This window comes from Psittacula echo, assembly GCF_963264785.1.
Source record: "Psittacula echo genome assembly, chromosome: 6".
Classification (NCBI taxonomy): domain Eukaryota; kingdom Metazoa; phylum Chordata; class Aves; order Psittaciformes; family Psittacidae; genus Psittacula; species Psittacula echo.
The window spans coordinates 33,539,519-33,562,682 of NC_137743.1; the positions used below are offsets into that span (position 1 = coordinate 33,539,519).

General features: G+C 38.7%; 1 protein-coding gene across 1 annotated transcript in view; it reads right to left on the bottom strand.

Moving 5' to 3' along the window:
• NCKAP5 (NCK associated protein 5) overlaps window positions 1-23,164 on the bottom strand; it is a gene marked incomplete at its 3' end in the record, with an annotated part of 395,713 nt that overhangs the window by 81,130 nt on the left and 291,419 nt on the right. The window contains exons 8-9 of the mRNA XM_080620860.1: window positions 20,604-20,642; window positions 14,415-14,534 (exon numbers count right to left, since the gene is read on the bottom strand). Coding sequence (XP_080476986.1) covers window positions 14,415-14,534; window positions 20,604-20,642 — 159 coding nt within the window. The remainder of the gene's footprint in view (window positions 1-14,414; window positions 14,535-20,603; window positions 20,643-23,164) is intronic.

The following is a 23,164-nucleotide window of genomic DNA, read 5'->3' on the forward strand; positions in this document are numbered from 1 at the left end:
TCCTGGGCCAAACTGTGCTCTTAGAATCATAGAATCACAGAACAGTTAGGGTTGGAAAGGACCTTAAGATCACCTAGTTCCAACCCCCCTGCCATGGGTAGGCACACCTCACACTAAACCATGTCACCCAAGGCTCTTGAACACTGCCAGGGATGGAGAATTCACAACTTCCCTGGGCAACCCATTCCAGTGCCTCACCACCCCTACAGTAAAAAACTTCCTCCTTATATCCAATCTAAACTTCTCCTGTTTTAAGTTTTAACCCGTTACCCCTTGTCATGTCACTACAGTCCCTAATTAATAGTCCACCCCAGCATCCTTATAAGCCCCCTTCAGATACTGGAAGGCTGCTATGAGGTCTCCATGCAGCCTTCTCTTCTCCAGGCTGAACAGCCCCAACTTTCTCAGCCTATCTTCATACGGGAGGTGCTCCAGTCCCCTGATCATCCTCGTGGCCCTCCTCTGGACTTGTTCCAACAGTTCCATGTCCTTTTTATGTTGAGGACACCAGAACTGCACACAATACTCCAAGTGAGGTCTCACGAGAGCAGAGTAGAGGGGCAGGATCACCTCCTTCGACCTGCTGGTCACTCTCCTCTTGATGCAGCCCAGGATATGGTTGGCTTTCTGGGCTGTGAGCGTACACTGAAGCCGGCTCATGTTCATTTTCTCATCGACGAATACCCCCAAGTCTTTTTCCGCAGGGCTGCTCTGAATGTCTTCCCTGCCCAACCTGTAGCTGTGCCTGGGATTGCTCCGACCCAGGTGTAGGACCTTGCACTTGGCATGGTTAAACTTCATAAGGTTGGCATCAGCCCACCTCACAAGTGTCTGGAGGTCCCTCTGGATGGCATCCCTTCCCTCCAGGGTATCAATCAAACCACACAGCTTGGTGTCATCAGCAAACTTGCTGAGGGTGCACTCAATCCCACTGTCCATGTCACCGACAAAGATGTTGAACAAGACCATTCCCAACACCAATCCCTGAGGGACACCACTCGTTACTGGTCTCCAGCCATTGACCACAACTCTTTGCATGCGGCCGTCCAGCCAGTTCTTTATCCACCGAGTGGTCCACCTATCAAACTGTTGTCTCTCCAATTTAGAGACAAGGATGTCATGCGGGACAGTGTCAAACACTGCACAAATCCAGGTAGATGACATGAACTGCTTTACCCCTGTCCATCAGTTCTGTAGCCCCATCATAGAAGGTCACCAGATTGGTCAGGCAGGATTTCCCCTTAGTGAAGCCATGCTGGCTGTCACCAACCATCTCCTTGTTTTTCATGTGCCTTAGCATGCCTTCCAGGAGAATCTGCCTCAAGATTTTGGCAGGCACAGAGGTGAGACTGACTGGTCTGTAGTTCCCCGGGTCATCCATTTTCCCCTTCTTGAAAATGGGGGTTCTATTTCCCTTTTTCCAGTCATCGGGAACCTCACCTGACTGCCATGATTTTTCAAATATGATGGCCGGTGGCTTAGCAACTTCATTCGTCAGCTCCTTCAGGACCCGCGGATGGATTTCATCAGGTCCCATGGACTTGTGCACGTTCAAGTTCTTAAGATGGTCTTGAACCAGATTCTCTCCTAGGGTCTTCATTCTCACAGTTCCTGCATCTGCCTTCCAAGACTTGGGTGGTCTGGTCAGAGCCTTTACCAGTGAAGACTGAAGCAAAGAAGTCATTAAGAACCTCAGCCTTTTCCAAATCCAGGGTAGCCAGTTCTCCCGATAACTTCTGGAGAGGGCCCACCTTGTCCCTAGTCTGTCTTTTATTCTCAGCATACCTATAGAATCCCTTCCTGGTTTTTTTCACATCCCAAGCCAATTCTAACTGGGCCTTAGCTTTCCTAACCTGGTCCCTAGCTTCCCAGACAACATCCCTGTATTCTTCCCAGGCCGCCTGTCCTTGCTTCCACCTTTTATAAGCCTCTTTTTTCCCTCAAAGTTTCCTCAGCAGCTCCTTATCCATCCAAGGAGGTCTCCTGGCCCTCCTGCTGCACTTCCTTCTAGTTGGGATGCAACACTCCTGAGCTTGGAGCAGGTGATCCTTGAATATCAACCAACAGTCTTGGGACCCCCTGCCTTCTAGGGCTATATCCCATGGAACTTTACTAAGCAGGCTCCTGAAGAGGCCAAAATCTGCTCTCTTGAAGTCCAGGGCAGTGAGCTTGCTGCACGCTCTCCTCACTGTCCTGAGGATCTCGAATTTGACCATCTCATGATTGCTAAAACCAAGGGTGCCCTGGAGCTTCACATTTCCAACCAGCCCTTCCCTGTTCCTGACCAAGGGAAGGGTATCTTCCTTTTGCAAGGGAAGATACAGTGCCTCTTAGTTAGCAACATTCAGAACCTGGACTGTTCTTGGGAGTGCTAGGCCCTGGCAAACAGTAACATTGAAGAGAGTCCTCTCTCCCACCCTGCAGCCAGTACCTGAGGCAGTCTGTCCCCAGGCTCAAGTCAGCTGTGAGCTTCACCTCTAGCACAGATGGGTGATAGCTGCTGCAAACCCTTTCTGCAGCTGTCTGTGCTCAGAACAAGCTGTGCCAATATTTGATTAGGAATCTGTGCCCTTGTGAATTGATCATTTTTTCATGGTAGATAAAAGCAGGGCTTATGAGGTATTATGCAGGAATTTGAAAAGGGATCAGCTCCCATTTTGGCACCAAATAAGTAGTCAAATTTTAAGAACACCTGAAAGTCTGGTCCCATGTACATGAAGGACCAAAAGACCTAAATTAAAGGTGAATTCCACTTGTTATTCTGCCATGAATTGGTGTAGAGCTGAGAGTAACCATATTTCTAATTATTGTCAAGATTTCCTAAGGACCATTTAGGGGAATAAATTCAAGTGAGTCTCTAATATACAGTGCTAATCTCAGATTCATGTTCACATGTGAAATATCTATAATGAATAGTAATTGAGCCTAGACCTGTGCCTGTATCTGCTGTACAGGAAAAAGCATGCAAGGCTTGTTTAGAGGAAAAAAAAATGAGTTAATAGTAAGTAATGGAAACTTTAAAAAAAAAAAAGTGATGGAGCATTTCTGTTCTTAAAATATGACTGAATAAAAAAAATTAGGATCAAACCACTGTAAAATTAAGCAGTTCATCTCTGAAACTGTATACCAGAAAGATGAACTGAAGAGTGGCATATATTTGAGAATTTTAAAGCACTGATATTAATTCAAGATGCCATTACTTTGGCAGTCTGGTTTCCATACTTCTAATGCAGTAAGATGGAGTTTAATTCTTAATGTTAATGTTGAAGATGCCCTTGTAATGCACACAGGACACAGACAAATCACTGCTCCTCTCTGCTCCCAGACGTCGGAGAGTGAGTAATGAAACATGGCTTGCTCACATTCACAGGAAGAAATGAGCATGAATGCAATCTAAAAATGCTAAAAATACAAAAAGACTCAAGTCTGTCAATATCACATTGTTAAAGATTTAATGACAAGGGAAACTTTTCCTTTTAGCTTGTCCTTATCAAGAGAGATACCCACATGGTAATTCAAGAGTTAAGGCACTAATGGACTCTTCAGTTTCACTGAGCACCTACGTGCTGATTTTATCTTGCAATACAGAATTTCACATTCTCAGCGAAGTCAACACAGATCTAGTCAATAGTGTCATGGCCTTTGGATGAGGATTTGAATCTTACCAGTATCCAAACCATCATTAAAGACGACAGGTCATTTGGGAAACAAATGAGAGCATTAGTAAAACTCAATAGTAAAAGATGGGGTCAGTTCAGTAGGTGTTTTATGATTCATTATGAATACCATTTTATTCTAATTACATCCCCCTTCTTCTTTGTGCAGTATCCATAGGAGTATACAAAACATAAAGTGTATCACAGGAAAATGAATTTTTTCATAACAGAAAATACCTAATGAGTAATCTTAAGTGCACTTAGCATAATGTTAGTTGGATTGATTTGATGGAATGTGTAATTTAAAATTACCAGGAAATTACACTGACATGATATAATCTGAACAGTTTAAATGTTACCAAGCAGAGTACTTATTGGCACACCAATTTTAAGTAAAAGAGCTGTAATTCCATATTGCTTCATGTTTGAAGTGCTACTAAAATAATAGTATAATCCACAGTTATAAAGTAAAATGTAAACGAAATCTTATTTGTATTGAATGCAATAAAAGATGAAATTGATCTTTTATCCATTTTTGTTTCATATACATACTTTTGCATAGTTATCTTTCACTTCAGTTTCAAAGTCTTAAGTTTGAAAAGTTAACTATATACTTAGCTCCATTAGTACAATAAGAAAATGACATATCCTTAATAATAATGGTTATATTTCTACACTGCTTTAGAATTTCAATAGATTCCCACTTTACTGCAACAAGAAGCAGCTCTCTAAAACTCTGAATCATTCAATTATATACATTTTTTGGTATTTCATTTGGGAGTTACAGAGTGTGAAATATGCACCATGATGAGAAATCAATTATCTAGCACACCTGTGGTCTGTGCATATTATATTTAAGCAGGGCATGCAGTGGCTACTATTTTATTCCACTGTGAAATCCAAACTAGGAAGGCTTTAAAAGTTGACCTGATGAGATGAACTTACCCTTTTATATGTAGCACATGGCTTGTACTTACCAGCCACATACTGTGACATTAGAACAAATCCATGCTAATTTTCACTATCCAAATGTCAATGAGAAAGATTTTTTTATTTAGAAAGGAAACCTCAATGAATGACCCTTGACGTGCTGTGGTAAGGAATATCCCTTTGGCTAGTTTGGGTGAGGTGTTCTGGTTCTACTTCCTCCCAGCTTCCAGTGCCCCTTTTCACTGGCAGAGCATGAGTCTGAAAAATCTTTGGGGTAAGCACTACTTAGCAACAACCGAAAACATTGGTGTGTTATCAGTGTTGTTCTCTGACTAAAGTCAAAAACACAGCACTGCACCAGCTACTAAGAAAAAGAAAAATAACCGTTACAGCTGAACCCAGGACACTTAAATACACCAAATATATATGTATCTATAAAAAATGTTTAAACTTCAAACCTAGAAACACACCAGACAAAAAAATGGATCTTTTGGTCATAAAAGACAAACAGAGCAGGCTGAAATAGCATCCAACAGGTTAAGCATTGTTAAAGGTTAGATTTAACTTCATGGAATAAAAAATCATATCTTTTTAACACTTACTGTAAGTTTGAAGCACAGGGCAATTTTCGAAAGGAATATAGCGATACTATTTTGTATTTTGGAATTCCTTCCTTTTTTCTTTCATTTATTCTGATACTGAATGTACACAATAATAGGAAAAAACGTGAAAAACGTTCTTGTACTTAATGACTCTGCCCCTATACTTGCTTAGGGCTTTCATATTGGATTCCTGCCATCATGTGTATCATCACTGAAAATAAAAATCTATGCATAAAATAAAGAGAAATCTATGGTTCACCCAGTTTCAGTTGCATATTTTTCTTTGTCTAAAAACAAAAAGGCAGTAAAATCTTACTTTTGTTGTTAAGGCCTGTCACATCAGTATAGCCTCAAGGTTTCCTTGACACATGCTTACTCTGAAAAACTGTTTTTGCTCTTCAGAAAAAACATCTATATATTTCTTCAAAACTTAAAAATAAAAAAAAAAAACTGCTGTCCTCAGTCAAAATCATTCATAAAAGCTTCACCCAAGATCACCTGTGGCTTTCCTAAAGATTATTTGCTCATTTGATTTACTGGTTTTGGTATCACTTTAGCAATTTATCATGGGGATAATGGAAAAAGCTCATTTTAAATTTGTTACCTAAAAAATATATATTTAAATTGTATCACAAAATAGTCAAGACCACATTGGAAGGGGCTTTGAGCAACCTGGTCTAGTTGGGAGATGTCCCTGTCCATGTCAGGGGCCTGGAACTAAATGATCTCTATGGTCCCTTCCAACACAAACCATTCTACAATTTTATGATTCTGATATGGAAAGCCTTTCAGTGCTCTTCTTGGGAACCTCTCAAGACTAGTTGAAGTACTTGCACATTAGAAATTCTAGCAGTTGGGAGTAAATTTCTCTTAAAAGCATTATTATTCTCATCAGATCTATATTTCCAGTGAGCTTTAGTTTTCTTTTTGTTTGAGAGCAAATTGGTAAGAATTCAGGTAGTGAAATAAGGGACAACAGTCTGACAAGAAAGGAAATAAACAAAACACAAATTGTAGATGGAGGAGACCTATCAGGTCAGTTGATCTAACTCCCTTATAATAAAATACTGTTCTTCATTGAACCTCTAGCTGTTCTAACTGTTCTTTGTTTTTCTTTAGTTTTAAATGTGAAGGATACTGTCCTACCTCTCTTCTTATATATCACACCACAGTATAGATGAAAATTTTTTGTGATGTTATTTTGTCAGCCTGGATTAGATTTAGACCCAGCAAATAATTTTAGCAAATGTTTTATTTTAAGAATGAAAGTTTCACACTTTCCTTAGTGAGAAAAGAGCATGCTTGGATTTGCTGTGTTAGAGAATGGTGTCCTTCAGGGACAAGAAAAGCCATCTCAGCTACTTCACACAAGAGATCTCACAAAGCTTCTTGGACATCTACACACCATGGCAGTGATTTACACATGAGCATAAGTCCCTGTGACTAGAGATGGCCTGTAGAGAGCCACTGTGGCAGATGATATCCAATGATTCTCGGTGCTCTTCCAAACATCTGCCTATCTCAGATCCTCCTTCCAGAGCTGGCTGGACATCAGATATCCAGCCTAATTCCTTCAGGTATTATGTTGTTGCTGTTCATTCAGAACTAGGTCATATGGCTTAGGGAGATTAGATGAAATTTCTTTGGAGGGAGGATGTTTCCTGTCTTTCTCTCATCACTGACTTTGGTCACCCGTTCATCTAACCAGTAGGCTTTCATGAATACTTGAATTCTGGATTGTTTTCTCAGCACATAATTGGAGCTGCAAACACGGCAATTAAGAAATATAGTTTATAATGTATTACTACACGTTGATGACGTAAACTGAGATGAAATACAGAGATTCAAAGCTTTATATTTCTGTCTTCTCAGATACTATTGGTGAGTGAGCACATGACAGAAATTGAAAGCAGGTACCAGTTTACTGGGATAATGCAAGACTGAAAATTATGACATCAGCATCTTCACATGAAGAAATATTCCTTTAATTCATTCTTGAAAGTCTCAAAAATCTTTAAGTGTTCTTTACTAGGCCACTATCTAATCCTGTGTATCTCCTGAGATACACAGAGGTATTCTTATCATTTCACACTGCTACAAGACTGGATGCTCTTTCTTGGGACAGGATCTTCATGACAGTAATTGTGCACCTTTGGTAATCTTGAGCTAGAGAAAGTACTGCAGCAGGGCTGTGGTCTGAGATATTTTGAGAACTGCAAATGATGTAAAACCCACCACCTCACTCCTTAGTAGGTGTTCTACTGGCAATGCAATTCTTGGATAAAGTTTAATGTACTAGTTTAAACTTAATATATGTCAAACCTGCTTTAGATTTATGTGATTACCTTTTTGTCTGTTGATAAAGTCCTTGAGATTGAGGTAGCTTTTAAGAAGTTTTCCACTACTGCTGAAACAATTAGCAGATCTGAGATTAATTTCTCCTTCAAGCCACCAGTCCCGATTTCTGAGAAAGTAAGTATCACTACAGATACTGCCACACCTGATTTATATGTTTACTGAGAAGGAAAAGACAGGTTGTTCTGAAACTGGAACTTTTCAGAAGCGTTGCAGATGACAGTACCCTGACAATCTGATGGATACAAAAGAACAAACGTGAAGTAAGAAAATAAGCAGGTCAACTGCAGGAGTTTCAAAACTTTAAATACAATTTGCTGATCTTGGTCTCAAGTCTGCCTGCTCTCTGAAGAGCCTGGAGGCACAAGGCAGGAGTAGTAGCTGGCTTCTGTGAGATGGGAATTATACTGCTGCTCAGCCTATAATGATCCAGTTATTGAAATATACTTTGGATTGCTGACAAACTGTTTTCTAATAGTGTGCTAAGATTTTTAGCTTTAATTTCAAACCCTCAAATACCTACTTTCTGAAATACTTAAATATTTAATCTACCTGATTGCTGTAAATGCAACTTCACTTTTAACCTCTGCATTCAGAAATCCTCTTGCCTAATGATGTCTGAACCAGAGGTCAGACTCAGATTCTGAGGCTAGATATTCCATCTTCTTTTATCAGATTTTAGGGCAATTAATTGCCTTCTTTTTCTTCCCATATATTATAATGTTGCTGGTGCAATTCACCCCTTCCTGCTAAGTTGTACAACAATTTCCATAGAAATACACACAGCTGCACTGTCTTGTATGTCAGGACATAGTTGTCAGGTTATTAAAAAAGCTAATATCAATGCAGTTATAACAAAGTAGTTATTATTTAAATTGACCTGAGAATTCAGTGGACTGTGCTGTAGCATTCTAGAAAAGATTTTGGACATAAAATTAAACAATGTGGATGGCCCATGAGTACTAAATGAAACTAATCTAGCCAGAGAAACACATGAGAAAATACATGTTTGAAGAGTCTTACCTGCTTTGTTCTGGGATTGATAAAGTAGAATTTTTACGATGGAAATGAAATGGCAATGAAAATATAGTTTAGGATCAGACATATTGTAAATCTTATGACTAGAAATATTATTTTATACTTTCTCAACTAGGAAAATTTTATTACTTATTTAATCAAATAAATCAACTCAATAAATGTTGCTACTTAGAATAATAGAATCATAGATTAGAGCTCAAAAGGACCTTAAGATCATCTAATTCCAACTCCCTGCCATGGGCAGGGACACCTCACACTAAACCATGTCATAGAATCATAGAATCATAGAATCATAGAATCATAGAATCATAGAATAGTTAGGGTTGGAAAGGACCTTGAGATCATCTAGCTCCAACCCCCCTGCCATGGGCATGTCACTCAAGGCTCTGTCCAACCTGGCCTTGAACACTGCCAGGGATGGAGAATTCACAACTTCCCTGGGCAACCCATTCCAGTGCCTCACCACCCTAACAGTAAAGAATTTCTTCCTTATACCCAATCTAAACTTCCCCTGTTTAAGTTTTAACCCGTTACCCCTTGTCCTGTCACTACAGTCCCTAATGAATAGTCCCTCCCTAGCATCCTTATAAGCCCCCTTCAGATACTGGAAGGCTGCTATGAGGTCTCCAAGCAGCCTTCTCTTCTCCAGGCTGAACAGCCCCAACTTTCTCAGCCTGTCTCCATACGGGAGGTGCTCCAGCCCCCTCAAAATCCTTATGGCTCTCCTCTGGACTTGTTCCAACAGTTCCATGTCCTTTTTATGTTGAGGACACCAGAACTGCACACAATACTCCAAGTGAGGTCTCACAAGAGCAGAGTAGAGGGGCAGGATCACCTCCTTCGACCTGCTGGTCACGCTCCTTTTGATGCAGCCCAGGATACGGTTGGCTTTCTGGGCTGCGAGCGCACACTGAAGCCAGCTCACGTTCAGTTTCTCATCGACGAATACCCCCAAGTCTTTTTCCGCAGGGCTGCTCTGATTCTCTTCCCTGCCCAACCTGTAGCTGTGCCTGGGATTGCTCCAACCCAGGTGTAGGACCTTGCACTTGGCATGGTTAAACTTCATAAGGTTGGCATCAGCCCACCTCACAAGTGTCTGGAGGTCCCTCTGGATGGCATCCCTTCCCTCCAGGGTATCAATCAAACCACACAGCTTGGTGTCATCAGCAAACTTGCTGAGGGCGCACTCAATCCCACTGTCCATGTCACCGACAAAGATGTTGAACAAGACCATTCCCAACACCAATCCCTGAGGGACACCACTCGTTACTGGTCTCCAGCCATTGACCACAACTCTTTGCATGCGGCCGTCCAGCCAGTTCTTTATCCACCGAGTGGTCCACCTATCAAACTGTTGTCTCTCCAATTTAGAGACAAGGATGTCATGCGGGACAGTGTCAAACACTGCACAAATCCAGGTAGATGACATGAACTGCTTTACCCCTGTCCATCAGTTCTGTAGCCCCATCATAGAAGGCCACCAGATCGGTCAGGCAGGATTTCCCCTTAGTGAAGCCATGCTGGCTGTCACCAACCATCTCCTTGTTTTTCATGTATCTTAGCATGCCTTCCAGAAGAATCTGCCTCAAGATTTTGCCAGGCACAGAGGTGAGACTGACTGGTCTGTAGTTCCCCGGGTCATCCATTTTCCCCTTCTTAAAAATGGGGGTTCTATTTCCCTTTTTCCAGTCATCGGGAACCTCACCTGACTGCCATGATTTTTCAGATATGATGGACAGTGGCTTAGCAACTTCATTCGCCAGCTCCTTCAGGACCCGTGGATAGATTCCATCAGGTCCCATGGACTTGTGCACATTCAAGTTCTTAAGATGGTCTCGAACCAGATCCTCTCCTACAGTGGGCCTAAGGTCTTCTTTACTTGCCACTTTTTAACACCTTTCACTAATGTTTCCTCACATGCTTTATGAAAAGTCTGCAACAACAACTTTCTGGGTGAAAAGTTAAAGCAAGACATCATCCATGAGAACAATTCAGCTAACAAATGTTGAATTTATATAAACAGAGATACAAAATACAAACAAATTATAGCAGTATCTATGAGAAGAAAAACCCTGACCCCTGTTATCATTAGTAACTTTCTACAAGTCATCATTGTTGTAATAGGAGGATATGTAACATCAGAATCAGGTTCAATGTCATTAGTTATATTTTCAAATATGAGTAAAAAGAGGGCTAACAAGGAGAAAGATCTGTGAAAAGACCTGTCTCAAGACTGAGCATTCCATACCCAACAACAAAACAATTCTGCAAGATGCCAGAGCTAAGAAATGGATGAGCACTGTAATTTGGTGATTTCAGTAAAGTTTCTCTGAAGAAAACAGTACATCATTTAGAAAAAATGAGGCAAAGACAGAAATATAGTGATATTGACATTTGCATTTAAAAATAATTCATAGCTGCTGTACATGGGCAAAGCAGAAGTGCTAAGTTTCATTTAAGACTTCTTACTCCTACTCTTGTATCTTCTCTTTGGATTTTCTTATCCCTTCAGCAACCGTCTGTATATCACCTTCACAGATTTCTCTCTTCACTTCCAATCAGTTTTGCTATACTAAGTTTTAAATCTTAGTCTGTCTATTATTCTCAACTATTTCTCCCACTTGCAGATGAAATACAAGGTGGCTCACTAAAAAGGAGCTCCTGGTTTTCTTTCCCAAACCCCTCTTGCTATGACAGGCAGAATTTAATCAATTTTTAGCAACCACATTCGAAAATGAAGGCTGCTTGGACAGAAGCTACTCTTCTGTGCTAGCTTCTAACTAAGACTATTGCTCTTCCTCAGATGGTGCTGAGACAGAAACACTTTTCCTAGGCTTCAACATTTTAAGAAAGCTGCTTCAGAGAGAAGACTGCCTGAATAAAATGTTTTGGGTTTTTTTTTTAAAAAAAACGATGTGATCAGGCTCCTCCTTATTTATCTACCCTAATACTGGCTCTGTAAATCACACACTTAAGCTACAAAGAATGTCCCCAGAAAGATAGGGTAGCTCTTAAAATTGTCTACAATATCAAAGAGGTGACAAAAAAAAGCCCAAGTTATCTCTTTCTCCACCTTACATTTTGCAGAGACTGCATTACTTAATCTTTTCATGACGGAAGTGACATATCGTCTGTTTCACTCCATACAAGCAGTAAGCGCACCAAAATTTCTAGTAGTAAAGAACTTACATAGAATCACAGAATGGTTTGGGTTGGAAATGACCTTAGAATCATCTAGTTCCAACCCCCCTGCCATGGGCAGGGATGCCTCACACTAAACCATGTCACCCAAGGCTCTGTCCAATCTGACCTTGAACACTGCCAGGGATGGAGCATTTATCACTTTGGGGAAGCAGTTCCAGTGCCTCACCACCTTCACAGTGAAGAACTTCTTCCTTATATCTAACCATGGCAATATACATAATCACGTGTCACAAGAAAACACACATATTTCATTTAAAACATTATTAGACCCTTCTATTTCCTAAGTACTTAAACTTCTTGTAAATGCATGAAAATGTAATAATTTTAATAAGATTTTCACAGCAGCAGTCATGAACACCTTACTACATGTGTTTTCTTTGTTATTGTTTTCATTTTTAAATTGGTAGTAATCAGTTTTTCTTTTGAAATGTGTGAGAAGCATGAGTTAAAACAATACAGTGATATTGGTCAGGTACACAGGCCATTACCCTGCAGTCAAATTCAAAACACTGGTATCAATCTTTTCATTGAAAAAAATGTGAATAATTTGATTCCTAAGAAGACAAATGAGTCACGTCGTATTTGCTCAAAATCAAATATACAAAAAAATACAAGTCTTCTAATGTCAATTACAGAATAATTCAATGGTAACAGACAACCAAATCACGGAGACGATATGCAGAAAAAGCAACTGATATTATTATTTTTTTTTTAGCTTGTACCCTCTTCTACAGCATTCTTCAAAATCTGTAGTTGTAACTGAGTGTGAATACTCCTAGGATGAGAACAACATTAAATAAAATTGAACTGTAGTGTATCAGACAGTACCAGAAAGGTGAAATTAACACCATATGTCATGCCTGTCCCTCCTCCCAGTTAGCAGTATTTGCCCATTCACTTTGATTAGGGTCATGCTTTAACAGGAATGTCCTTAACCACATATTTAGTACTCTTGTGTAGAGCAACAGATTAAAAAAAAAGTATTTAGCTATTGCTCTAAATCTGGTATGTATGCATTTCCAAAAAGACATAATACAAACAGTGCTTCAAATCTATGCAGGCACACAAGAGTATTTGCTTAATTTCAGTCCTAAGGAAACACCCTTCTTCAGATTTTACATCTTGGACTGTAAGATCACAGAATATATACTATTTATTCAAGTCTGGAGTATAGTCAGAGGATAAACAAGGTTCTGGAAACTCACACATTTACTGGGGCTTTTTGTTTGTCTGTTTTTTGTTGGTTTGGGGTTTTGTCTGTTTGGTTTGGCGTTCTGTTTTGTTTTCCTTTTTTTTTTTTTTTTTTAATTACATATGATGTGTTTTAACAGCTAGGGCAAGGGAGAAGCCATTAGAAGAGAGAAGGTCCTGATCTAGCAGTACCTCTATCAACACAAAATAAATAGACAGAACAAGAACCTGAGGATAACACAAGAACCCAGATCCGTGTGATTGTAACCTGGACTCAATCTGCCCAAGCTTCAGTTCTGCAGTATGTAAGTATAGCTGTTTACCACCCCTGGGATTCTCTTGCCTTTAAGCACCAGTTGGTGAGGAGACCATGTTTCCTCAATAAACAGCATGAGCTGATGAGAGTTAACAGTCCTTGGCTGTTTAGCAACAGTGCAAGGGTCAAATTTTACTTTGAGATACATATGCATAGCATCAGAGAATTTAAGTAAGATATACATACTTATTTAACATCTCTTACCTATCTGACTCCTCCAAAATGAATGTTTTGGGGTTTTCTGGTTGGTTTTTTGGTTTTTTGTGTTTTGCTGGTTTTTTTTTTTTTTTTTTAATAAGAATTAATATGGATTGCTAAACCCAGAATTTGTCATATTGCTAGAAACTTGCAAAGTTTTAAAAGAAAATCCTCATTTATTGTTCTAGCTCATGGTCAGGTTTGTTGGAACTTCTGCAAAGCAATTCTACTTCTACAAAAGGATGACAAAGCGATGGATGCATTCACAATAATGGACTTTGCCAGATGAAAAGAGATACTGAAACATCTCTTATTCTAGAATGGCACAGGAGTGGGAGATAGGTCAATTGGTTTCTCAGCTAAATCCCTCCATAAAACATTTGGAAAAAAAATCACTCTGGGTCTGTGAATACGTACTTAAGTCCTTGTAAGTAAGCTGAAACCAGGAAAGTAATACATATGGCAAAAGTTAAATAAATGGGCTGTCTTCTCACAGGAAATTACACTGCTCACTATCAACCTGAATGTTAAAGAATCAGAGCTTCTCCCCTGCAGAGAGATAATGAACCCATATAATTCCATTTATCATACTGAAAAAATACCTAAAAAGTAAGTTACTTTGCAGGTGTGCTCCTCTCCACATTTGCATCTAATATGTAGTCATAGCTTATTGGTGTACACTTGCAGTTTCAGTGGTATCAGATTATAGATAACAGATATTCTTCTAAAATATTAAATCTATCAACAGTCATTTCCTGCTTACTGACATAACCTTAAAATGAAGAAAAGAATGGAGGGAAGAAAGGTGGGGGGGGGGGGCAGTAGACTGCGTGGTTCTGGTTTACAGCTTGGGCTTAAACCACGACATAATTTGTAAGAAATACAAAGCTCATAGCTTGCTTTCTGCAAATTGCCATCTCCTACCTGAAGAAGGAGGTCAGAAGCTGGTTTGACTTTCTGCTGGAAAAGCACACTTAATGTTTGATTCTGTTGTTCCAAATCAAAAACTCTCATTTTCAGCTTTATACATTCCTCCCTCAAATCCTGTGGCAGAAGGGAAAATAGGATTTTAGAAAGTAGGTAACAGAAGCACTTACAAAGCTCTAAGTAATGTCAGATGCTAAGCAGAAATACACATACAACTTTTAAAATAGTACGAATCAGAAAAATGTCCTACTTCATTTTCTCTGGTCGTTTGATCATCATGGGATAAGATTAAAAAAATCTTGTAATGAGAAACAGTAGTTACCTGACACATACATTTAGAGTTTTCTGTTAGTATAAAAAGCGACTTTGCTAGCAATGTTTCATTTTGCAGCCAACGCAAAGCAGAAAGCAGCAATTAAGATATGAATATTGTAATAAAGCACAAGCTAAGGAAAAAAGTGTAAACTATACCAAACCAGGAAGAAGTTCAAAGTGGTACTGTGCCTTCAAGATATTCTTCTGAAGTCTGATCCCCTGGAATAACCAAGTCAGCATTGCTGGATGGCATATTGTGTATGGTCTGTTTCTTCCCCACTGTAACTTGCCACAGTAGAGCTACACTGTAGGCCATAGTAAGACGTTTACGCACCAGACACGTGTGGCAATATGATCCTGTCTGAGATTTCCAACACGAGGTACCAAAAAATTCTTAAAATAGGCCATTAGAGAGTCTCTGAATCTTAAGGCATAGGACATTACTGTCAAAACTGAAAGATGCAAGTCTTTTAGCATCATCATGAACAAGTCACTAATGGTTTCTGGGTACAGCAAATTATCTATCTATATCTATCTATCTATCTATCTATCTATCTGTCTATCTGTCTGTCTATCCATCTACCTACCTACCTTCAATGTAAGACCTGCTTTTCCTGGCCAGTTGAAGGAATACACACTTCTATCAGAAAGATGATTTTGGAGAGAGGATTTTAGTCAATTTATGCAGTTGTTCATTTTGAGGTGTGAGAGCTTCATAAATCAGAATACATACAAAAGTAAAAGAGGTGTGGCCATACCCAGCTTTATTAAAACAAAAAACTTCCAAATACTTCCCCATATTCATTTAAATGTAGGACAGTTGCTGCCTTGTGGTATTGCCTAGTTGGTAACACTTTCCACCATATGAAGGTGGAGAAACAAGCCTCTGGATCACCACGTGCTGTTCTGTCAATACCACTATCAACACTATAACCTGGCTTTATGAGAAAACAACTCAGAGGAGAAAATTATAGTCAGATGTAGCTTAAATTCTTGCCTACAGTTGCTCTGGTCTCCGCTCTAACCAGCACTGAGGTTGTAAGAGGTGAACACACAACAAAATAAGCTTGAGACTTTCAGAAAATTGTAAACATCTTTTTATACATATAACATGTATCAGATTTTATGATGCTACTGGATGAATGCAGTTACCTTCTCTTGATAGTTTCTTAGTATTTGTTTCAGGTAGCAGCCAAGCGGCTATTCAAGTAAAATTGCTAGAGCCTTCCAACATGACCCCCCAAAAAACTTTGGTTTAATGTTTTGTAAAGCCCTAAAGCTTTGCTTTCTGTCATTGAGACCTCTTATCTCTGGCCTTTCACAAGGTAATCTATTAGGAAACTGCAAGCATCAAGATCCAGCATTATCCCCCTTTCACAAATAATCAGGGAATTTAAAACAGAGCCTCAGCTGTTACAACCATGTTAAACATTAAATACTACCAAGTGCACTGAGAAGGAAAAAATATTCACAGAAACTAAAAATGTATAAAAAAAATAAATCTTAGCAATGCCTCTGCTCAAAACTTTCCCATCTTGCAGTTTTAGAACTGTAAGATCTATGTTTCAAACTTCAGACTTTCTGTAAAAAGTGAATCATAAGATAGTAGACTACCCACCCAGATGCTATAAACTGTGCCAATGGTAATGCCACATATGCCCAGAGGAGAAATAAGGCACATAAAGGTAGCAGCATTCTTGTAAAACAAAGTCTGATTTTAGAATTCTGAAGTCCTAAAATTACCAATTAATGCAACTTCCAAATGCCTGAAGCATAGAATTCCTCCCCTGTGGGCAAAACAACCAGCTATTTAAGATAGTCATCTCTCAAATATCTAAGGTATTCCTATGGTCTCACTATAGTAATATCCAAGCATCTCTCTATCCTTCCTTTTTCTCTTGAGTATGAGACTCACTGTTCTCCAAATCGGGATTCAATGCCCTCATTAGAGGTTCCAGAAACACACTGCTCTTCCTCTGAAGTTGCTTCTTCTAAGACTTAATTAATGTCTTTTTTTATTTCATTAATGAAAATGAAGAAGAAATAACAGAAACCAGAGTAAAAAAATATTCTCTGGAATATACTCCTGTGGAGGAGGGTAATATGCAAAGAACAGATACACAGATCACAAAACGAATTCATTAAGTGGAATAACTCAAATTTCAAACTGCTGATCCAGGTCTTACATGGGGGGAGAGAGCAAATTAAAAATTCGTTTCCAGGACTCCGAACATCTCATGATGTAAGAAGTCTTTGGGTGGAAGGAGAAAGAATGGATACTTCCAGTAAGTATCAGAGCACACAGGTTTCCCTGAAATAATTTTATTTGGCTTCTGACTTCTTAAACTTCATAGAGATAAAATTTTCTATTAGTAAGTGGCAGAAAATCTATATAATTTTGCTATGTAGAATTGTGCAATTTTGCTCTATGGCCAATTCAGCACAAATCTCAATTAAATATAGTTTTTTGCATAGCCACAGTAAAAAAAAAAAAAGAAAAAAGAAAAGCCTCTCATATTAGAGAAATTATATATATATTGTAACAAATTACATACTTGAAGAGTGCACATTTAAGAATGTAATTCCATTTCAAGGTTTCAGTGACATTGATAAATCACTCAAGCTTTGCTCACTCAATTTGTGTCACCAGAATCTCTCAGTGGAATCACAGTCTTTCCATATACCGGCAAGTACACAGTGCTTTATTTGTTACATTACAGCATTTACTTAATTTAAACAAAAATTAATCCTTGAGGGACAGTTTCAAATTCACAGCAAAGCCTACGCAGTACCCGTTACTGTACAAAATCACTCTTCTCCATTTTCTGAAAGCTCTCAGCTTTTCTTCATGTCTCACTATGCCCCAGAGGTGTGTTATCTCACTGTGGCATGACTGGCTCTGTCTTACTGCTTAACTGTGCAATGGGAGATTTATCTGTTTACTACTTACTACTTGGATTCTGGTATCTACTCATTTGAGACTGGTGTGAGGAGTCCAATTTCCTTTTTATTGTATGCTATTGTGTTTCTGTCTTTTCTTATAAAAGGACATGTATGAATGGTGTCAGGAGCACACTAACAGTTAATATTCATTAGCATTTAGAAGAGTACCCTCTTTCCTCTTTCTATGGATATTAAATTAGCTGTTATTACTCAGTAATGGGTAAGCAGCTGTTAAATCCCATCAATACTAAGTAAATCACTTTATTAAATGTATTCAAATCTGTTTTTATTGTATCCGTATGAACTCCTTGGTTCCTATTGGTTTGGGAGGATTCATTACTGAGAAACTATGTAGTCATCAAAATGTCTGACGTCTTTGTGAAGGGACTCAGGAAGCTCCTCTCTTCATTTGGAAAACAACCATAACATTCCCAAACTAGACATTAATATATTGAGATTAACCCTCTGGTAAACATTTAATCATGTATGGTTTTATATTACAAAATGAGGAGGAGGTTTTTGTGTATATTAACATGAGAAAACACATTTAAGCTGAAATGAAACACAGATCTAGGAGTTTTTAAAAAATAGCTGAAGTTACATTTCTAAAAGGTGTTACAGCAATAGCTCTGCAGACTGCAGTCCTCTGAGGATACACAGACCATACAGCATGTGTGTATACAGAGTACAGAAGAGTAATACAGCACAGACAGCAACAGCGAAAGCTTCCTCATGTTGTGGTTTGCACAAATCACCTCCAAGCTATAGAACTTCCGATTCCTGTATGGCAGTATCCCTTCTCTAGACTAAAAGGCTTTGTTGTGCAGCAAAAAAACCCATGGGATTAAAAAATGATACTTTCAACCCTAACCTGTGGTAACAGCTGTGTGGCTGTTTTGTGGCCACAGCTGTCAGGTGAAGAGATTTAGGGAACATTATTACTTCTAGATTCCTGATGCTAGCTTGGGCCATAGGAATTTATTATCTATATAACGGGTAACTATACCCTCCAGAGTTTTGCATCACTCACCTACAGGTCACTTAGACATCTCTGTCTTCAGGGCAGGATACCTAAGAGCAGACCTAACAGGGCCAGAATATCTCTCTAAGCATCTTTTAATCTACCCAGAATGTCAGAAAATTGATTCACAAAAAATCTGCCCAGTAAGTGCTTTAGAAGGGCCTTCTCCCTGATTTGTAGATGGCCCAATGCAACCTTCTGCACCTATTTACCATTCAGTTAGGTGCAGATGGTTATGGATGCAGATGTTTGTCTATTCTGCTGTCAGCACACACTCCCCAAATTTAGGAGTTTAGTTGGCAGAGTTCAAGGTCATCTTGTTCAGGTCTGAGCCAATCAGTAGACACCTTGCAGCTACACTTGCACCCCAGCCTCCTGTCTGCTGATCCTGAGCTGCATCTTAACCCCTGGGCTTGGCTTTGCTCAGGGGACCTGCGTTCTCCCTATGGACTTCCCCAGCAAACACAGGACCAAGGCTGATCCTGATCACTGCCTCCAGGCCTGACCCTGACAGTTGGTGCTCAGCTTCCTGCCTGCTCTGCTGTCACCCTCAGTCCCCGCTCGTCCCTTTTGTGGGGGGCATTCTAAATAATGCTCCTCTGTTCTAAATGGTGTCCACAGTGGAGGCTTTCGAGCCCATCCTCAAAATCTATTTGCATCTAGAAGGCTTTTGGGCATATAGCAGATGTTTTTTTATTATCTTGACTTGGTGTTTCTTGTTGCATTTTAAGAACATTATTTCTTGTCCTGTCATTCAGTGCAGACAAAACAGTCTATACTCTTCTTTGCACTATCTGTACTAAAAGATTGTATTTATGTCTCTTTCCGACTTGTCTTTTTAAAGCTAAATGATCCAAAGCATTATTAAGAATGCTATATTCATCTAGATCTCACAAAGGATATTTCACGAATATCGCAAGGTTCATAGCTTATTATTACAGATCTTTGTGAGATTTTGTTTGTCTCCCCCACCTCCTCCTCCCAAATGAAATCACGGAATCATGTTCAACTCAAAGAGCACTTTTTTGTAGAATTGTCCTACCAGACACTCCCTCCCCTTTGTGGGCAGCTGATCATTTGTTTTACTTGCTTTGCTCCCTGTTTAATTTCATCTTACTTTTTTTTTTTTTTTCCCCAGATCACTTCTTCATTTTAGAAATTTTTAATTTTACTCCTCCCACTAGGTTCTAGGTGAAACAACCATACTTCATATCCAACCATTTGGATTGTGAATGGAAACTTCAGACATGACTTGATCCAGAACAGACCTTTAGAGAAGCCATAGAGGCATCTTTTCATTCTGCCAGGTTTGCAATCACCCTACAAGAGTTTTACGTGTATAGTATTTCCTTTGCTTTGCCAGGAGAATGGAGCAGGAAGACATCAAAAGGTTTTCTAAGACTAAATGCACGTTCTCTATTGCTGGTCACCAGCCCACACGTAGAGTAGCTGAATCCCCATTCTATGCACAGAGCCTTCTCTTTCACTCAGGGAAGCACAGGCCCACACTGGGAAGTCTTTCCTTCCACTGAATGTAAGTGAGTATGCCAGCTATTGACATGCACTGTAATTTGTTTGTTGGACATTGCACAGGAATGAACTGTAGGAGTGACATAACTCATTATGGATAGGGAATGGAAAAATCACCACCTGGAGGAAGAATTTTCAAATGCTATTGTGTCAATATAGATAAACAATAGCTAAAATTGTAAGATATACAGTCTTAAGGATTTTTATTCACTTGGATTACAAAAAACTTTACTTTGCATCTGACATGTGACAGCCTTGGTAATTAAATGTGTGAACATAGTTTAAAAAAAGTATGCTACACAAGAATATATCTCTCAAATGAAAAATGAACATTTGCGAGCTTTAAGTTATGCCACAATACCCAAACCACAACTTACCTTTTGAGTAAGTAGAGCCTGAACAACCTGATTAGCTACCTGAAAAAAATAAACAAAATGGTTTAAGTATGTTATTGTGTGTGTTTATGCACAGCAATACCTTCTTTTGTGGTTTTACACTCTGCTTTCTATCTACAACCACGACCACTATCTAAACCATACTGTTATTTACTAGTATTTTCATCAGATAATACTAGTAGGAATACATGAAATACACATTAACTACTTCTGTGCTAGTCCTCATTATAAACAAACATGTATGAATTGCAGTATGACATGATGGGCATTTGGTTAACTTCTCTCATCTCATCTTTGGACTTTCACAGTTGAATATGCAGCTGGTGTGCATCAGCATGGATTGACTGTATTCACTAGAACTGATTTTTACCAGCCGAGGATGGAGTCCTGAATGTTTTCATGAAGTTTAATTGTTTCTTGATTCAATATTGACAAAATGGTACATCTACCACAACAAGCAGAAACCATGAAGTGCTACTGAAAATTAAAGTACCTCCTGTCATCAGAATGTGGTTGGAAGGAATTCACAGCACATAGAATAATTGACTTGAATGAGATTACATACCATTGATTAGTACAACTATATATTCAACAGGGAATTCTGAAGTTATTTATTTTATACATCCTTTCTAATTTATATTTACTAGCAAGCATGGGGACAGGGGAGAGGAAGAAGGAGACACAGAAACAGGGACCGAGACAAGATTTTCTGTTGATGATGTCTAACTTGTATGTTACCTTTCTAAAGTAATTTAAAACTATATATGCATGTTATCAGACAACTTGTTTGCCTATATTTATGACCTTGCATTTAGGCAGAGTAACTAGAGTTCTCACTATGTGCAAAACCAGAGCATATTTATGATTCATGGTTTGGTTTTGGCTTTCAGAAATTAAAGCATATGCAGATGTCACCAAACCTGCACTGATTCTTCTTACTCTTGGCAAATTAAAGAAAAAAACCGCACCACTGATGTGAACTGAGTTCTGAGGAAAGAACTGAAGCTAATTAATTTCCATAAATAATTCAATTCTGTTAGATTCCAAAGGTAAATTTGATTCATACTCTCATAAAATTGCCTGGTATCAATTTTTTTTCACTAAACTGGTCCCTAACTTAAGGCAGCCTGTGGAACAATGGTCCCATAAAATAGCTCTATACATGATTTAACAGAAGACACAGACTAATATTATAACAGTAATAACTAACAGAAGTAAACATGTTCCATTTTTGAAAAACCATATGCCTTGCCCTATAGGCTTTCAGGATCTACATCTGACAGTATTCCTTCTGGCATGTGCTTTTAATGTCTGTTTGCTCTACCTGAAAATTGAACAGACCATATTGACTAAATTATTTTTTTACTTTCTGACATGGAGTTACTTTACCAAGGAAGAACTAAAAGGTTCTTTGAAGTGTGTACTAGTCACTCACAACAGAATAGCTTAAAAAATTACTCCTTATAGCTTTATATATTGCACAGAGGAGTGTAAACGGCATAATCTTCCAAATGGGAAAATCTGAACTTGCCGATGCATATGTGACCAATTTTCCAGCTTTAAGTGTGTGAACCTATATGTCTAAATGAAAGTACATGCCAGTGATTCGTAGCTCCCATAGATCTCAATAGGAGAGATATGCAACTAGTTTCTTTATAAAATGAGGTTATTTTATTCTAGAGCCTAGCAACTTTGGAAACCATTCAACTACATTTTCAGGTCTGTATTCTTGGTTTTCAGCAGGAACAGATGTGGGAAGCCTTCAGTGAAATGTTCTGTAGTTACTAAGATTAATTTAGCAGTTAGAAAGTGGAATAATATCTACTTCATTTTTACTTACACATATTAAGAGACACCACAGATATGCGGGAACAACATAAACCAGCACTACAAAACTGATAGTCACAACTACCAAAAACTGAAGGAACTGACACCACTGGTGGCAGAGGGACTGAGTTCTGAGATGCAGAGTATGTGAAACTCCCACTGATATAAGGCAGAAGTGTAGCTCAATCTCTGTAAAACGACTTGACCTGTGATTCATGCAGTTAAGGCAAAACAGGAAACAGGATAGAGATGGCTGGTTCTTTAGTCTACTGTTATGTAGGAGATGGCACTGCTTGCCTTCACATTGCCTGCCTTTCTTTTCTAATAGCCAAGATTTTAAAGTGAGGTTTCCTTTCATGGATTGCAATGAAAGAGATAAAAGAACCACCTTCACTTTTTCCTTACACAGCTATGTTTACATATGCATGTTATAAAGTGGTCCTAATAGCAAAGTTATAGAAGAATGAATCAGAGACCCTAGTGTATCATCTATTACACCTTTAACAAGTACTGACATTTTACATAGCTGCCTTTAATGTATGGTTTCATATGCACAAATACATTTCAAGTGTACTAAAATGAAAAGTTTTATATTTTATTCAAATCTCAAATCTTAAAAATACAATGCCTTTTTCTTTTTTTAATTAGCTAATTCTTAAAATATCAGAAAAAAAAAAGATCACCTACCCTAAGTGGCATAATTTCCTGCATGTAAG